The sequence below is a fragment of the Leuresthes tenuis genome, unplaced genomic scaffold (assembly GCF_036924035.1).
Source record: "Leuresthes tenuis unplaced genomic scaffold, fLeuTen1.0.hap1 SCAF_21, whole genome shotgun sequence".
Classification (NCBI taxonomy): Eukaryota; Metazoa; Chordata; class Actinopteri; order Atheriniformes; family Atherinopsidae; genus Leuresthes; species Leuresthes tenuis.
In genome coordinates, this window is record NW_027325375.1 from 24,726,735 (window position 1) to 24,744,919 (window position 18,185).

At 40.7% G+C, this 18,185-nt stretch overlaps 3 protein-coding genes across 4 annotated transcripts; 1 reads left to right on the plus strand and 2 right to left on the minus strand.

Moving 5' to 3' along the window:
* Positions 1-55: 55 nt before the first annotated feature.
* Positions 56-5,488, minus strand: shpk (sedoheptulokinase). 2 transcript variants are annotated; one of them, XM_072374499.1, is made up of 7 exons: positions 5,295-5,488; positions 5,064-5,205; positions 4,629-4,747; positions 4,338-4,540; positions 3,972-4,147; positions 3,452-3,652; positions 56-1,451 (listed from the first exon to the last, which is right to left on the minus strand). In XM_072374499.1, exons 1-7 carry the CDS (start codon positions 5,430-5,432, stop codon positions 1,057-1,059), a joined length of 1,374 nt encoding a protein of 457 aa, XP_072230600.1. In that variant the 5' UTR covers positions 5,433-5,488; the 3' UTR covers positions 56-1,056. The 2 variants fall into 2 exon arrangements, with proteins under 2 accessions (XP_072230600.1, XP_072230599.1); XM_072374498.1 differs by having other exon boundaries at positions 57-1,451; positions 4,338-4,490; positions 4,573-4,747.
* Positions 5,489-6,575: 1,087 nt separating this feature from the next.
* Positions 6,576-8,253, plus strand: emc6 (ER membrane protein complex subunit 6). Its single transcript, XM_072374502.1, has 2 exons — positions 6,576-6,806; positions 7,525-8,253. Exon 2 carries the CDS (start codon positions 7,556-7,558, stop codon positions 7,886-7,888), a length of 333 nt encoding a protein of 110 aa, XP_072230603.1. The 5' UTR covers positions 6,576-6,806; positions 7,525-7,555; the 3' UTR covers positions 7,889-8,253.
* A 495-nt stretch (positions 8,254-8,748) lies between these two features.
* p2rx5 (purinergic receptor P2X, ligand-gated ion channel, 5) lies at positions 8,749-15,108 on the minus strand. Its single transcript, XM_072374497.1, has 12 exons — positions 14,946-15,108; positions 14,147-14,297; positions 13,815-13,886; positions 13,659-13,734; positions 13,316-13,400; positions 13,049-13,129; positions 11,435-11,576; positions 10,597-10,730; positions 10,394-10,487; positions 10,246-10,311; positions 10,021-10,109; positions 8,749-9,912 (listed from the first exon to the last, which is right to left on the minus strand). Exons 1-12 carry the CDS (start codon positions 15,074-15,076, stop codon positions 9,642-9,644), a joined length of 1,392 nt encoding a protein of 463 aa, XP_072230598.1. The 5' UTR covers positions 15,077-15,108; the 3' UTR covers positions 8,749-9,641.
* Between the last annotated feature and the right edge of the window lie 3,077 nt (positions 15,109-18,185).

An 18,185-nucleotide genomic window follows, 5' to 3' on the forward strand; every position in this document is an offset into this window, starting at 1 on the left:
AGCCGCCAAGCCGGCCATAACTCCTGAAACTGCAGAATAACACATACAAAAAAGTTCTGAGACCAAACCGGTTAATACCGCTTTATTTGTGCCATTATTATTACTGATCGTAAAATGTTTTCTTCAAATTGGGCCAGCGGAGAACTGAACATTTTCATTTAAGCATCGCAACGCTTATAGAACATTCACACAAGTTTATGCAGTCGCAGAAGATTCCTGAAATGTTTTGGGAACTGAAAACTCAAAGTTCTCTGAGAATTCCCCAATGGTTGTATTTCGGCATTTAAGAGAACGCTCCCAAAACACTGCATAGAGGTTGACAAATGTTGGTTGGACCACAGCTTTATTCCATTATTTTAGTATCAGGACTGAGGATACAACTTCTTGTAGCTTTTTTATTACAGGAATTTCTTCATCTTTTCTTAAGGAAACGTAAATGTTTTCAAAATTTCCATTAAATCTAGTGGAAATATAAGTGCTCCTACCATAGTCAACCAGAAATAAAACTCGTCTTAGTGAACAAATTTTGGTTCCAGGAACTTTGTCCTTTTGGTTAGGGGAATATTCCCTGTTCTGGCTGTCGTTTGGATGTGAATTTTAGGGATTTTAGTTGCATATTTCAATTCCCCGTAACACTAAAAAGTGTTCAAAATGTTTCTTTCCAATAGCATTTTAATGGAAATCTGTGAAATGTTAGTATAGAGCTGTCAAAAGGCCTTTTGTGTGCACTACTTCTATAAACCTAAAAACAAAAATGAGGCAACAGCCCAAATACTGCTGTTTAGATATCATTTCCTCGTCGTCTTCATGTTCTCATCATTGTTTGTTGGTTTCTGCCACATGCTTTTAAAGTTACATTCAGGATTCTGGTTTGACATTTATATTATTTATATAATATAATGATCTTATTCCTGTTAAACACAGCTTTGCTTTAAGTTACACAGAGCAAAACAATTTTTTAAGAAATTAACACTATTCCATAAATGCTATTCAGAGTTGTGCAAAAATGTCGGTTAATCTTGTAAACATTCAGGGGTTCTCCTGTGGATTAAGAGTTTAAAGTTTGTCACAGAGGACCATGGCCACGCCCACAGCGGAGTCGGCGTTCTGTCCGTACACCACCTGCAGAGGGAATGCCTTCTCCACTTCCTGTCTGAGCACCTCGTTGCGAGCCAGTGCGCTCCCGCTGCCCACGATCCTACTGACCCCCGCCTGCCGCAGACTGTCTGCAGGCATCATGGAGGTGATGTTGGTGACGACTCCGCGGCACAGCGCTCGGATCACATGACCCAGGGAGAGATTGGAGGTGGAGATGTTGGTCACCTGGCCCAGGCAGAGAGGGCTGTGTCTCTCCCCCAGGAGGGTGGGACTCACCCTCAGGTCGCTGGTTTCCTGGTTCAGGGCGCAACGAATCAGCATTTCATACAAGCAGGATTCACTCAGCTCCACTCCTGTGAAGGGCGAGAGGTTTGTGATAAAACCACTACACAGTTATCACTTTGCTCATATATTACAGACTATGGATTAGCTTCAGGTGCATTTATTCTCAGTTCTCTTCTTCCCTTTCTGGTTGTCACAGGTCTTTACTTTCATCTTTATCAGAAAAGTTTGGATTTCCTTAGAACTATGAGATATGAGATACGTAACAACAGTCAGTGGGTCTACATGATGAGATGAACTCGATTGTAGCTATAGTTGGGTTATGCTCCTTATCTGAGCAAGGGGTAATTATCCTTTGTTACATGGCGGTGAATGAATTGAATCACTGGCACAAAGCATGCAATACCGCAGTAGATAAGTGGCACTTTACCCATTTCAACTATCGCTAATAGAGCCACTTCCTGTTGACGTCTTCACCACCAACAACAACAAAACTAAGGCATTTGAGAAAGATGGCGACCGAAGACCAAGATGAAGCTACATCCCTCTACGTTTGTGATGAGCTGGTTATGGCACAAACGCGATACACAACGGCGCATTCTCCATCGCGTTGTTTGTTTCTTTCCAAAGGTGGCGACAACAACAGTAACATCGTCTCCTTCAACTTCCGGTTGACGATCGCGTGAAAATATCTCGAGCATGCGCAGAACGCTCGATCCGATCCACTGTCGTCTACATGCACGTTCAGAGGACATTTGGATTGAGTTATCTCGGGGTCTTAATCCGATTGAGAGTATCCCGATCCGATCCGTTTTTTGTCAGATTAAGGTTTCTACATGAACTGAATAACTCAGTTTTATTGCAATTTAGCCATTAATCCAATCCGATGACCCGCATGTAACCGCACTGAGTGGCTTCAACTGTTTAAAGCAAAGCTTTCTGACATTTAGAAACAGCTTGCTGAGCAGGAAGTGTGATTCTTATCGCCGTTCTCTCGCATGTTTTATTGCACTTGCAACAACGAGCGTAGTTGTCAGTTCAGAAAAGATGAACAAGTTCCAAATGAAGGCAAACACGCCTTGTGCATGTTTATCCATTAATACGAGTGCAAGCACGTGAATGTTACCAGGTTTAGTCAGATTTCTGTTGTGACTTTTAGGGAAGACAGACCATTTAGAAGATATATTTAGATGCCATCAGAGTAACTGAGAGAGGTGCATGCGTGGAAACGGCTTTAATGTCCAAATAAAGCTTGAGCGTTGCAGTCATTTCAATTAATTTAATTTGCTTTGTTCAGTCAGAAGTTGTATGAAAGAAAAACAAGTCATAAAGTCTACAAAGCACAATCTAATACTTTTAAAAGATTAACCTCTCTACAAAGATGCAGTTTATCATCTGTTCATGTGCTTTTTTGTCTGTTTGCATTTGTTCATTCAGCTTCAGCTCCTGGTTATTACCAGATAACATCTGGACGTGTGAGAGGTATAAATGAATGCACAATGTCTTGAATACTGAGCTTAGAGGAATAAATGATCTCTTATCATATCATTACCATTTAATAAATTACCTGGGAGAAAAAGGCTGCTTGTATTTGGTATCAAAATGCGTTTTGGCTGAATTTAAATCTTTGTTGGTCTGACCACAGAACATTTTTCAATATTTTACATCATGTTCTTTGCATGATCGAGCTTGAACCTGCGTTTGTGGATGTCACCGTGAACTGTGTTCACAGATTTCTGGAGGTGTTCCTGAGTCCATGCAGGGATTTCAATGATAAAATCATGCCTCACTTTCGACATTTGATTTTTCTACGTTCTATTGTGAATAAAACATTTCTGAGACTTGAAAATCGTTGCCTTCTGTTTTTGTTTCCATTTCACAGAGCGTCTCAACTTCTTTGGAAATGGGGTTGTAATCTCAACCTGCTGCTTGTTCTCCTAAATATAATTAAAAGTCCCTTTTGACCAAGAAGTTCCAGAAACTAATTTCTGCACTACTTCAGTACTAACTTCAGGAACAAGACTAAATTATAATAAAAAATGCTGATCAAATAGTAAATTTCAGTATGTACCAAGCTCTCTCATCCACGTCGTCAACGTCTCCACAAAAGTTGCCAGCACGTTGCCTCCGTTCAGGGACGCTGCTACAGCCAAGTATGAGGAGTCGAAGTATGGGAAGTAGGAGATGGGCAAGGCCGGCTGTGGAGAATCTGGAGGTTTGAAGTCACCTGGCATGGCGAAGGTCAGCTGGGCTGAAGTGCTTATGTTGAGAACTGGGAAATCAAAAGAAGAATACAACCTATTAGCTAAGAAGTTCAATCTAGATGAACCCTGCTTGTGTGCTGCAACCTCAAATCATAATAATACTATGATATTACAACTTTTTTATTGGATATTATTATTAGATACTATTATTTAATACAAAATTGATTCTTAAAGGAGTTGACCACAGGAAGTGTCGCTAATGGATGCAACACAGCAGGGCAGAGTCATATCAAATAGGCTCCTTTAAAATGTATTGAAAGCATAATGCATTGAGTGCATTAAGTGGAAACCTGAGCTGAGAGAAATTACTTAGACTTCCTGTTTCACCTGCATCAGTCGGCGCACTCATGCAGGAATAGACGGAGCACTGCAAGTCTCCCATGGCGGCCCCTACTGGGGTTCCGGCAGGAATGCCATGCCAGGCAGAGCGCGTCTTTCCCGCCAAGCCACCAGATGGCACACAGTGAGGAAGCAGGTGCAAAGGAAAGCCAGCAGCCTTCAGACTAGAGCATGCACACACAACGGTTAGTCAAGAGGGTCACGCGTACTCTGACAGCTTGTGATGATGCAGACTGTTAGGTAGTCACAAGGTCAAACCAAACACAAAGAAGCCACAAAACATCTTTCGTACACTTAGTGATTTGAGTCTTAGATAAAATGTGACTGAAAACAGAAGTTCAACACTTTACGTACATGTTTTCATTCCACTGATTGGCTGAAGTGTTGAAGAAGCCCCAGCTGGCTGCATTCTGAGGCGTTGTCACACACCTGTCCAAACCACACAGCATCGACACCACGTAGTCCTGGATCGTACCTGCAACTGTGAAGTCCTTGAGGAACTCAGGTCTGCAGAGAACCATCAGAGTCATCTTTTGTGTCACTGAAGCAAGCGGCGCCTGCAGGGAGTTTTAAGAGCGTGAGCGCTGACCTGTGCTTCATGTACCAGAAGATTGTTGCGCAGCCAAACCCCGTGGCAACACTGACATGCGAGTCTGGTTTTGGTAGAGAGGACATGAAGTCACTGCTGCAGCGCCCATCTTGCCATGTGATCAGCTGACTGGTGTCTCTGGGTGTGAAGAAGTCCTTAGTGGACCAATCGCAACCTGGGGCATGCAAGAGTCAGACATAGTCAGCTGACCTCATGGTTGGCCAAAAAAACTGTCTGCTTAATGTGTACTTCTGCTCAAACCGACCAATGTAATATTAGTTTGTTTTTGCATTTAAGTGCGGGTGGTGAAGTGGACTCCAAATAAATGATTGAGATTATTTCACCTGTGTTCCAGATCCCACTACTACAACTAATCTATTTACATACAAATGTGTTTTTTTTATGTTTTTATTTAGTAACTCTCTTGCTGCTAAATGCACCAAATGAGCCGTTGTTACACAGCTGAACACACTTTTTATGAAATGCTGCACCTCTCTCAGTTTTCCAGAATATAATCCCGTGCATCTGTCCAGACAGTCCGATGCTGGTGACATGCTGCAGTTTGTCTCTGGGCAGCTGACCCACGCACCGGTTCAGAGCGTCTATTATCCGCCCGGGGTCCTGCTCTTTGGCCTACGTCACACACACACATACAAACACACACAGCTGCCTTTAGTTTACAAAGCGGCAGTGTAAACTTCAGTAGCACGTGGGCAGCTCACCTTTATCTCCTTGTTGTCGCTTATATCTGCAGCTGTGGGTAAAGCGTGACTCGCAGCCACGGTTCTGGAGTCAGCAGCCAGTAAAATGGCTTTTACCGAGGTGGTCCCCACATCTAAACCCAGGATAAAGTTAGACATGATTACTGCTGACGCCGTGCTAACCTTTGGACATCATCCTAACGGCAAAATCCACAATGCTGCGTTCATGTTATAACAAGAAAATCATGAGTTTGAAATCTGACATCCTATCTGTTAGTTATTTATACATATTCAAGCCAAAGCCCCTGTTTAGTGAAGGAAACCGTGTGTCAATGTTATGGATTGACAAATTAATCGAAAACCATTGCAAAAATTAAACAGTCTATATCTTGTACTTTTATAGAAATACAAACCACTTTTATTAGAAACAGCATCTGAGAATTTTTCTTTTTCTTTCTGGCAGTTGTAAACCATCTTGCTGTTTCTCAGGTGAAGCCGAGACAACTAAAACAGAGGATTGACATGTATGGTATTTATAGAGTTCCCTTGGACAAGGACATGTGAAATGCACGCCTCTGTGGTAAAAGGCTCTCCTCTTGTCTCTTAGTAAAGCAAGACATCCAGACAGAAAGAGATAGCAAACAACAAGGAGCTATGTCAGATATGATTTGTAAATTTTTGTGTGTTCAAAAGACATTATCCACATATAATTCATAAGATCATTACATTTTGTGGTCCTATTACACCTCGTGAATATTTTGGAAATGACACCATTCATCTTTGCATCTTCATTTGTTTTTGTTTTTTTTGCATATTACACATATTTCCATTCAGCCATTCTGTGTACTGTTCAGGTAATTTTGTACCACATTTGGATTATTTTGTGTATAATTTTGCTAAAAATCGTTTCTCATTCCCTTTCGGTGTGCATTAATGTTAAGGTTGTGTCTTTTTAAGGTTGTTTCTAATCATTACTTTTGTATCTGTAATCTGCAAAGATGTCGTGATTTAATCGGTTTTAATCTTGTCTATAAAATTTGCTAATGCAACAAAATACAAGCACATCTGTGTCCAATTTGTTTGCTGTCTGTCTCACTCAATGTCATATGAACTATCATATTTCTGGGATATAGGCCCAGTGGCTCCTAAATTCTTGGAGGAAGACTTGCGCCCGTTTTATATTGCACTTTATTTATGCCAAGCAGGTTGATAAAAAAAATATTTAAAAAACTGGCAAACTTTGGCGGGCATTAACCTTTCAAACGAATGATTTCCTACTCTTCAGCGTACATAAAACGCACCACATCGTCACCTCCTGTTTGACAGCTCATCTACCCACAATGCACTGCGGAGGAGTATGGCTGACTTTGGACAAGGAGTGTCATCCATACGAGAATGAATGCGCTGTTTTTGTGCCATACCAGCTGACATTCCCTAAAAACTATCTGATTTTGAAGTTCATGAAGTAACTCTTGCATATTATGAGTTTGTGATTATACTGTAAGGAACCCACAATCTCAACGTTTAAATCCGGTAAGTACCTGCTCCTGTGATCGTGTTGCCCGCTGAGCTAACATGGCTAGCCTGTTAGCATCGACAGAGACGTGAATATTAAAACCGGGCAATTAGTTTGTAGTCAGCCGTCCCGTCAACATATTATAGTGAGTGTGCTTCGGTGTTGAGTCATAGCCGTTTTGGTCCCTTCTTGGTGTTTTAAATTGCTGGTGTTTTAATCACCCTGGTCTGCTTGTTAGCTTAATTTTGGCCTGTCGTTAACTCCTTCTATTACTTAGAGCAACTTATTTCGTTAGCTCTCGTGTAAGGGAGCTTAAATGTTTAAACGCATTTTTGTGTTTTTCCCCCTCTATATAGTTAATGTTCAGAATGCATCAGATTAATCTTCTATACTCTATATCTTTGAAGCCCACACAACATAACTTTTGTTGTAGCATTTTTATTTATTTTTATTTTAAAGCTTTTGGCATGCAGCACAGTGGCTTTTGTCTGTGTAATATATTGAGTGTAATTACTACCAATTACTACTATTACTTAAAATCTGTAAATGTATAATATTTAAGCCCTAACCATGCATTTGATATGGTAACCTTATTACAGGTAGTATGGTGTCATTTTAAGCGGCACATCAAAAATTGTAGTTTTCTCTTTAAATGTGAAATGGCACAAAAGAAGGTGAAGTATGATAGACTGTATATGTCTTGTAAACTTGTCTGATGTTCCTCTGTTTCTGCAGCACCCTCCTGTGGTAGCCGACCAGAACCAAGATGGCCGCAGTCGGGGCCAAGCGTGAGGGACCACAGTTCATTAGTGAAGTGTCTGTGAGGGGTAACGCCGCCGTGCTGGACTACTGCCGCACTTCTGTGTCGGCTCTGTCTGGAGCAACGGCCGGCATCCTCGGGCTGACGGGACTGTACGGCTTCATTTTTTATTTCCTCGCCTCCTTTCTCCTCTCGCTGCTGCTCATCCTCAAGGCTGGACGGCGGTGGAACAAATGCTTTAAATCGCGGCGGCTGCTCTTTACCGGAGGTCTTGTCGGAGGTCTTTTCACTTACGTCCTGTTCTGGACTTTCTTGTACGGAATGGTGCATGTATACTAAGGTGATCTACTCCAAATAACCCTGAAAAGTTTCTATGGAGACCTCTCGGTTTGTCTGCCCTGCTGTTTGTAGATAGACCCTACTGTGAAAGATTTTACACATTTCCGTTTTTGAGCTGTTAATACATTTTGAGGGTATGTTAATAACACTGATATAAGACTAATTGTTCTCCTGTACCTTTTTAAGCAATTACAAACTTCTTTAACCTGTAACTCCTGCTCTGTGTTTGGTATCATTCATGGCAGTTATTAATAATGTTGATTACTGATAACATCCTGAAAAGGTGTGATATTATTTACATGTACAATACTATGGTAAAATTATAGCAACTGTGATTACAGATTTGAATAAATGCCTCCCTCCGAGTGTTGTTTACATCCTTTTATCTGTTTATGTATCAGGCATCGTAATTGTGACATGAAATTAACATGACATATTTGTTTATAGTAAAGTACTTTCAGTAAATAGAGACAGGACATGCAAACAGGAAACGGAATCCCTTCACATAAGTATCTATTTCCCACCCACTCAGCCCCCTCTCAGCTGTTTTGTAGCTCTTGACATATGCAATTCTCAGCTTCACAACTGAATTGACCACTACATGGCTAATATCAAAGCCACAACCAGCATGGATATTACTGAACATTGATGTTAAAACAGTACACCAAAAAAACATTGCTTCCTTTCTATGAAACATCCATGCTTACACATAGCTGTTGTGGTCTGACTTTGAAAAAAAATTTCTGGGCTCATTTAGAGGAGTATATCTTTGCATTTTACTTGTTAGTCAACAGTTTTTATTTAAACTAATATCTACATTTGACATTCTTTGGCTTTATTTTCATGGCTGCAATTATTTTTTTTGTTTTTGTATTTTTTATCTAATTTGAACAATTTCAGTGACTTTTATGGCATTTTTGCAGTGACAGAAGGGTGAAAATAAATATCAAGAAAATGTTCAATCAGTCTGCCAACAAAGCTGATACAAAGTATTGATTCTTTCATAACACGAATATTAAATAAAATGCACTGGGTCTGTTTGGCTATTCACTTTATAACCTGCAGGGCCAAAAAAGTACACTTACTAGTTTATTGGACCACTTTTAGCTTTGATTATGGCACACATTTGCCCTGGCATCACCGAGATAAGCTTATGCAATGTCTCGATATTATTTTCCAAAGTTTCCTTCATTTTTTTGCAAAGATCTTCTATTGATGAGGGGTGAGTTGGGCAGCTGTTTAAAGTCTCCCCCAAGATTCTCAGTGGGGTTAATAAGGTCTGGACTCGGTGGCGGTCGGTCCATGTGTGAAAATGATATCTCATGCTCTGCTTGAATCCTGGCATTGAAAAAGAATCTTTTGATGGAAAAACCTAATAATTCAATATATTCAGGTAGTAAGATGACCTCATATTCTGGGCACAGAACGTTGCTAAACCTTGACCTGACCAGCTGAAGCGACCCCAGATAACTAGCTTACTTAAATCCAGGTGATGACTATTTTCGGCCAGTTTTTGTATCTTAAATGAGTTTCCGAAGTGGGGTATGGATGGACCTGACATAACCAGCTTTCTGCATGCATGAGTCCCCCTGCGCTGCCACTCGTGCAGTGCAGACCATGGACACATCCCTGCACCATCACATCTTAGGGACCGTTCCAGCAGGTGAGAAGAGGACATCAGTCTGACTTTGGGATCCACCTCCAGTCGCGTAAAACACATCTGCAGGGGATTTGTCTTCGTCCTCCTGCAAACTTAGTTGTGTGAAGCGAAAGTGATGTGATGCTTCGGTTCTGCACCTTGTTGAGACAGAACAGCAGAGTATCGCTGTCCCGTGTTGCGTGGAATGGTGGGACCTCGTTTCTCCACAGACGACTGGCTTTCGTCTGGAGAGGAAGGTTCCACAGTGAGTTCAGTTTCCTCTGGGTTTTTTATGTTGTTGGCAGCATCTTTATCTGCAGCTGGCTTCCTGGACCTCCTCTCCCGGTGACCTGCTTTCCCGTCCTTTGCTTTGGTCCGATCTTTTCTGCTCACACAGAACAAGAGTTGTACAGATATCATGAGAAAGATTGGGGGGAACATGTTAATTGTATGGTCACATGATTAAAGTTTGTGCAAATACAGTGACTCATACTTGAAGTTGATTATTTCAAACTTCCTCTCCCGGTAGAAGGAGCTCGTGTTCATCATGTAAAGTAGTATCATATCGCATGCAAAGGCCCCCTGAAAAAAAACCTCATTAGCTGATTTTCATGAGCAGCAGAGAATCATTATTTTTGTACCGATGATCATGCTTCACCCTCTTGTGGAGGTTAAAATTGCGGCACAGACAAACTACACGATTTGATAAATGACTTACTACACCGATCAGAGCAACACCAGAGCCAATAGCAATGATTGTGGGAACGATATTGAATTTCCCAGCCTGAAAACAATAACAAGACATTCACTGTAGGGTCTATTATGTACCTTACTGAGGAAAAAGACTGCTCATATCTCTGCCTTACTTGGCCATTGATCATTATATCAAAGCGAATCCCGTACACTTTGTACAGAGTGCGATAGGTTTCGCCATTTTGATCCTTGTAGTACCTGGCATATCTGAGAAGGTAGAACAGTTTAACAGGTAAAATGTGTAAAAGATAGAAAACAGATCAAGAGCAGAGTGGAGGCAGTGGGTTGGTTGCATTAAATGCCTGAGAAGACACACCTGAAGTTGTATCCTGATGTAACCGAGTTGTTCAGGTTCATGTCCAGACGAGTGAAGCTGTACTGGGGATTACACACAGAGGAGTCCTTATCCAGGTCGCAGTTCCACTCAATAAGGATGCCAATAGAGCCACCCTGTGAATACATAGAGAGCTTTATAAGAAATAGAATAAAAGATTAAATTGAAAAAAGTATTCACAGGATACATCTTATTTACAACGACCAACATGAATGTAAGTGCAGTCCTGCCCATAAGAGAGTAAATACTGAAGGTGCATGCCTGAGCTCATCTGATGGGTGATTTAACAGCTGAGAAGCCCTAACAAGGAAGAACTCATGCACCATGACATGAGGACAGCCTGAGGGCCTCAAACTGCCTGCTGGCCGCAAAAGATTAAAGCACAACTTGGTGTCTCGAAATGAAAAAGTATTTTCAAACACTGACATTGATACATGAGACTGAAAATGTATTTTTTCAAAATCTAGATATTCTAATGCTCTAACTTCTACTCATATTGTAGGAATCTCCATGCCTGAGTGGAAACAACCAGTGAGACACATGAGGAGTCACTAACAGATGTCAATCATTGCAGACATGAGCAGATACTTTAGTAGATTTTGTACTGATTCCTTTCAAAACAGCTTATCCTAATTCATAACAGGTACAATCAAATTAAAAATAGTTTTACTTTAGCTATTCTACAGCTATCAGGGCTAACGAGCAGATTTCCATGATTCTTAAATGTGATCATCCCTAATTATTTAATTTTTGTGAAATACCTGTGTGGAAACACAGATCACTCTCTCACACAGCCTTCGCTGGCAGATTATGAAAGTACCTTAACACCCATCTCCTGGAAGTCATGTCCAGTGCTACCGACCAGATCCCTGAGGCGGAAGATGGGGCAGTAAGGATGGCTGTCTTTGTCATAGGAGCATCTCTTCAGGTAGCTGTCATCAGATGTTTCAAGGACATTGGACCTAAGAGAGTTAAGAAAGCAGACATGTATGTCAAATAACACGATACATGTTAGTACAACGTATTTTATGGTCCCTAACCGGATGGCATAACATCATTCCATCTGTGAGCTTAAATGTGTTGAATCTGTCAAGATATACTGTACAGTCAACCAATGAAGATACTTATACCCCTAAATGTTTGACGGGGTAGACCTCAGGTGGCCATGACACCACACCATGAGTGTTGGAGTATGAAACATGGGCTCCTACCCCTCTTTTGTCAGGGTTCATTTGATCCAGTGCAGGTGTCCAACACCAGAGAAGCTAACTATACCCAGGCTGGTAAGTCTGGTGGCTCAGAGACCCTACCCATCTTCTAAGGTCTCACAGACAGCTTTATGTTAACCTAACTTATTTTCTTGAATTCTGGATCTGCGATAAAGTTACTTTTCTTTCTCTTACTGAAAAAGGTAGAAGCATTGATACGTTTTCAAGTGCCATGTGCTACCATCTTAGAAAACTTGAGACTTGGAATCAGAGCAAAGAGAGAAAAGCCATCTTTGCTGAGAAAGACAGTTTCCCTTCACACCGTTGTACCTAATTCTGCTGCTTACTGCTACTGCTTACTGCTAATAATGCTGCTTTAATAGAGGGTTATGTTTAAAATAATATTTCCTTATCATACATGTTACAACTAATCATGCTTTAAATGTTTCTAAATGTTTCTTTTCATTTACAGGTGTACACGAAAATATGTCAGTGTGGTCTCAGACTTTCGATCCCCTTTTTGCAGCCTCATCTCTGTTGATCATAAGCAAATCTTAATCATGACGTTGACACACATGCACATTCTTTACTGTAAAACTGGGTATCCTCTTCAGTTTAAGTAGTTGCACTTGAAAACTGCAGCTTGACAAAGCTTCCTCAACACAAACACTCCAGCAGCAGTATATACAGTACGTCATTCAAGCCTTACTATTACACCATCTTAATCCCAGCAGACCGTAACTGCATGTGTCAAACTGTAAGACGTGAAGTGTTGCCAGACAGTCTGAGTAACCCCCACTGAGAGGGATTGTATTACATGTCGGACTTCATCAAGCAAAAGTGTATCAAGATTAGTGAGGAAGCATAAGAAAGATGTTTGTGTAATTGGAAGGAGATTCTGACTGATGAATTAGTCGCGGCCTGCAGTTTTGCCCTTCTCTCCAGCAGGACCTGAACAGGGAACAGCAGGGAGGGCTGCACTGCAGCTCTCTGGGCAAGCCCCGTCTGAACTGACACCTGTCCGGTGCGAGGACCGCTGTCAAGGACGTCTCGGATGACTGTTTCACTGTCTCTCTGAGTGCAATGCACAGGCTGGTATAAATAGAAGGCTCTCTGCACCCTAAAGCTATTTAAAGCAGCCATTGGAACATGTATATCCCCCATCTCACTCAATGCCTTCAAACCACAGGCAAACCAGCGATCAGCAGCCACTTACAGCTACTTACTTGGAGAATTCAAACTTTGGGAACCTGATGAAGTTCTTAATGTAGATGGTGAAATTTTCTGCTTCACTCAGTAAGGGCTCTCTGCGAAAAAAGAAAAAGACAGAGGCAGATATGTGAAAAAATAACAAATAAAGCACCATGGGTGTACTTGAAATAAATAGAACCTGTGAAATATCTCAGTCGACATGAGGGATCAGAGTGGGGGTTAGTGTAATGGCACGAAATGGCAAATTTAAAAAAAATCTGCAAGAGTGAAAAGATTCTCACGTCGGTCTCTTGCTGTATTCAACAGGACACCAAGCGTAGATCTCACAGGTCCCTGTGCTGTTCAAGCACAAGCCGGTCTTTATTCCTAACACAGGAAGCATGCATTAGAGAGGTCATCCAAAGTAAACCATTCTGGAAAATACAGAACAGTTTTGACAAAAATTTAAATAAAAAAATGAATTATATTATATTTGTGACAGCAAAGGCTTTAAAGCTGCACCCATGTCCTGATTACGTTCTTTTTACTGTCAAAATAAACATCACGAAAAAGGCTAAATCCAGATAACTTTTCAGATATGAGGTGGTAAGGTTTCCAAAAGACCAGTGAGTGAACGGTGCTCACCGTGACCAGCAATTACACTCTCCCCCTCGAGGCAGTCGTCATCGCTTTGACATCGTCCATCTGGCACCTTGATACTCTGTCAGAAGAGCAATGAAGGCTTTTACAACGGAAACAAAGCATAAAAAATAAATAAGAGAGATTCCTGCGTATAGTCACCTCAGCGCAGAACCCAAGCCTCTGATTGGGGGTCTCGATGTAATTTGTAACTATGAAGAAAATCTGCTCGCCCTGTAAAATCCAATTGGGTCGAGAAGAAGAAAGGTTAAACGAATTACACTCCAGGAGAAGTTCAGTATTGTTAAATCTGTTGAGACAGTGGTCTTAACCGTTAAGACAGCTAATGATATATGGCAAGACTGATGATAGATAGATAGATAGATAGATAGATAGATAGATAGATAGATAGATAGATAGATAGATAGATAGATAGATAGATAGATAGATAGATAGATAGATAGATAGATAGATAGATAGATAGATAGACTCACATTTGGGGGGATGACATAATCCTCAGCACTCCACAGGTAGGGCCCTGTTTCAGAGGTGTTGGTCAGAGTGACACCTTTAAGTTTGGTGATAACTGACGTCTGGACGGCCTCTTCTCTCTCCTGGTACCCTTTCTTCACAACAAACACCCACCTGAGACATTGAATTTCATTATTTGATATGCTTATATATATATATGCTGGCATATTTTGGAGTGGTGCACAACGGTGTTTTGTATATGATCTCTTGTTGGGCAGCTTGTTTGTGATCATGTGTTCCTGGGATGATCAAAACCTCTCAGGTGAATATTGCATGCATACAGTTGTTGTCTTTAAAACGACTGAGCTGCACATGCACAGTCTCGGTTGCATGGCAATAAAAACATGAGAGGCGCCGCGTGCCATTGAGCGGAATATGCCTTCACAAGTCGCATGCAACAGCCATAGGGCTGCTACTAAATTTGCATCTTACAGTTTGGGTTGATTTTCATGCTGCCGGGGGGGGGGGGGTCAAACCGTGAATAGTTATTATTTTCAGTTGCTCATTCTTCGTCTTTTTTTCGCTATATACTCCACTAAATGCGCGTGGTATCGTTTAATGAAAGCTGAAATAACTTAGATAAACCATTTAATCGATAGTACTCCATCCTACAGAAGAGACAATATAAGTTTTAAAAAAATCATTTGCCACTTTAAGCCCACCAGTAAACTAAGAACCTTCCACAAGCTCTCCTATTTTTAACTTTGTGAATCACTCTCTATTTCTTTATGCTCGCAAACGGCGACATACAAGGCACCTCACCCGATTATGTATCCCAGCACGGCCAGCTGATAAAGGCGAAATAATATTCCAATTCTTCTGTTCTCGGCGATGACATATTTCTCTGTCTTATAGTTGAGGAGAGAAATGAAGAAGCCCCCCCAGCCTGCCATTTCCCCCCTGCACGCTGAACCCGAGTGAGACAGCAGCTCCCAGGCTCCCAGAGATATATACGGCTGGGTCACTTGTCATGCAACGGACAAACCCATTAAGACAGGGCTGCAAAACGCTGTTCCAACTGGTTAAACTAGTTTGATTTCCGGCTCATTTTCACTGATGTCAGTGTGTGAGCATCATAAAACAAAAGGTGCAACCTTATTTACTCCTGTATGCACTCATACACGTGGACTTTATAGTGGCTCTTAGTACTGAGTCATATTGATGATATGTTCTTGGAGGCCACAGAGGTTAGAGGGGCTGGGAGCGACTCAAGTGAAGTTGTTGCGTCAAGTGTTGAAATGAAAAATGTCTGTACCCACCTGCAGGTTTTTGGTTTGCTATACACTTAATTATGGGGATTAATTTGTGGCTCATACTGATATTAAAGATAGTCATTCGCCCCTGATACTCTTTGTTTTTGTCACTGATTTTTACCTCCAAATTCATGGAAATGATAAAATGTGCACTTTAAGATAAGTGGAAACTTTTATAGTATTGATTCTGTCATAAAAATGCATTTCAATTTACCATAACCTTTTGCATTAAAAGTATCTGTGCTCAAAAAAGTGACATGTCAACAAATCTTGTCTTATTTCAGGGCAAAGTCAATGTGTCACCAGATGAAAATCAGCCATTGGTTGATGCTAACTGATTTTGCAGATTGTCATTGTTAGAGTCATAAATCAGTGCACCCCTACAATTAAACACAGAAGCTTTGAAAGGTGCTAACCTATTGTTTTTTTTTATCAAATGTCTAGATCTCTGACTAATAATGTTTGTGTTTTTTTAAACAAAAGTAATGTGTTTCAATGTTTTTTTAATTTAATGTATATGGATACATCCATTAAAACAAGTGAATTAAATAATTTTCCATTGCTAGTAGTGTGTTTACCCTCCTATACCAATTATCCTGTGACTACCGCACAGGAGACTAGCCTCTAAGTACAAGATGAAGGGAGGACAATACATATTATCCTGCAGAATGTTGTGAACCACAATTTATGTTGAGCATGACTTTCTAAGATAATTAGACTAGTTTATTATTTTTGATTAGACTGAGAGTAAACAGTCAGCTGTCCTGCAATCAGATACATTTGATCAATCTGGCCTCTTTTTGGCTTGAAAAAGTTATTGCTGTCACTTTCAGAGCCTCGGTATATGACATGCTAACACATATTAGGTATGTTTCTGTGAAGACTAAGTGAGCTCCCAACACTGCTGCAGCCCTGAGAGTAGCATCCTCATTGGATATGAACACGTGTTCCCATCAATGTTGATAAGAGCCAGAGCTGATAAATACCTCTGACTTCTGCAAAGTCATATAAAAACAGACTAATGTTAGCTGGTGGATGCAGGGTTTTTTTTTCCATTTCAAATGCAAAAAGAGTGAATGATTGATAGGATATTTAAAGCTGACAAACATCTTTGATTGGGAACACTATTTAATTATTCAGGAGATTTAAATAGAGAGAGGTATTGGATGGACTGCATTGTGTACACATGAACAAGAGAAAGAGCCAAGCATGTTCAATGCAAAGGCTTCAAGATGATCTCAGTGCAGCCTCATGGTCCTTGTGACCAGTGTTGCTCTCGATAATCTCAATGGATGTGGCATAAAGAAGAACAGCTAACCTCAGCTAACCTAATCAGCCACCTCGGCTCTATGTTAACTGAAGAAAACATGAACACATTTCCTAATCTGAAAGATGGAGGAAGAGGTTCGATTTGATGCACCTAATACAGAACCATTTGAATTTATGGAAGACACAATGAAACCAGAAGATTTTCGAGGCTTTCCTGAGGGAAATGTGTAACCTAGTGTTAGAGAAGTGTCAGTCTACGGTGAAGGCTACAAAAACAGAATAACTCTAAACAAACACCTAAAAGCGTGCTTCGGTGCCTTCATTTCCTGATCTCAATGAAACATCGATTAAAAGAGCTGAAAGTGCTCCCTTCAAACCTCAAAGGAAACAAACCACGAGTATCTGATTTCCTTTTTTCTCTCTTCAGCATTGCACAAACAACTTGTAAATGTAGATGTGTTTGCAAGGCCTGGTAACTCAACTCCTTTTTACTCCACACCTGCAGATCTATTCAGATTTTAACACACAACTCCATCTAGAGTCACACAAGAATTTCTCTAACTTGCTGATATATATCATCCCTTTAAAGTGAGCCTCACACCATCAACCGTTTACCCTGTAGTGCAGCCTGAGCATTTTCTCCACATATGCTCTATTTTGAAGTTGAGTGTACATCAGATATGAGAATAGTCTTTCGTTCTCATCCAGTCCACTGCTTCAATTCTGGTCTGTTGCTGCTTGACCTTTGACTTATTTCCCTAATTGCTTACCAACTGCCCAATGGATCCAGTCCTCTTGAGGATAAATGGAGGATCTATGTTTAAAATCAACCCAAAAAAAAAGAAAGCATTCTTAAACCAAATCTGAAGGTGAGGAGCTCTGTGTTAAAGGTTTTGTGCTCAATTGATCCCAAAATATGTGAATAACAATCATGAAGTCAATATAGCACCAGAAAGCTCCACAGGAGAGAAGTCTGGCAGGTGGTTGTTTGGGTGTAGCTGACTGAAGAGAAACATCCAGGAAAAAAAGTCCACCAGTACCACAGCCAAGTCAAGACCTGTTTGGACGTAAGGCTAGATCTGACAAACCTTCCAGCTAATATTAAAACGGACTTTACACACCAAGACTGAGCAACTGCTCAGATATTCACTTACTTTACAGTTCATCTCACATACAGCTTTAATTGTTGGGCTGCTTCTTGAAACCAGGATGGTGGACCAAATTGTTAATAAGCCAGTGACATCTAGTGGTTCCATTCAGCATTTCACTTGAAATATCCCATAAAACTTTTCTATGACTGAAAACTGCTCATGACAAGAGCAGTAAACAAAATTCATAGTCACAGAAAAATTATTGAATATACCCAACTCGAGATTAATATTGTGAAGAACATTTAATACTCACATGACTCAGTTCTAAAGTGCAACATTATCCAAATCTAAAATTATAACGTGTATAATGGACACAATTCTACGACGCA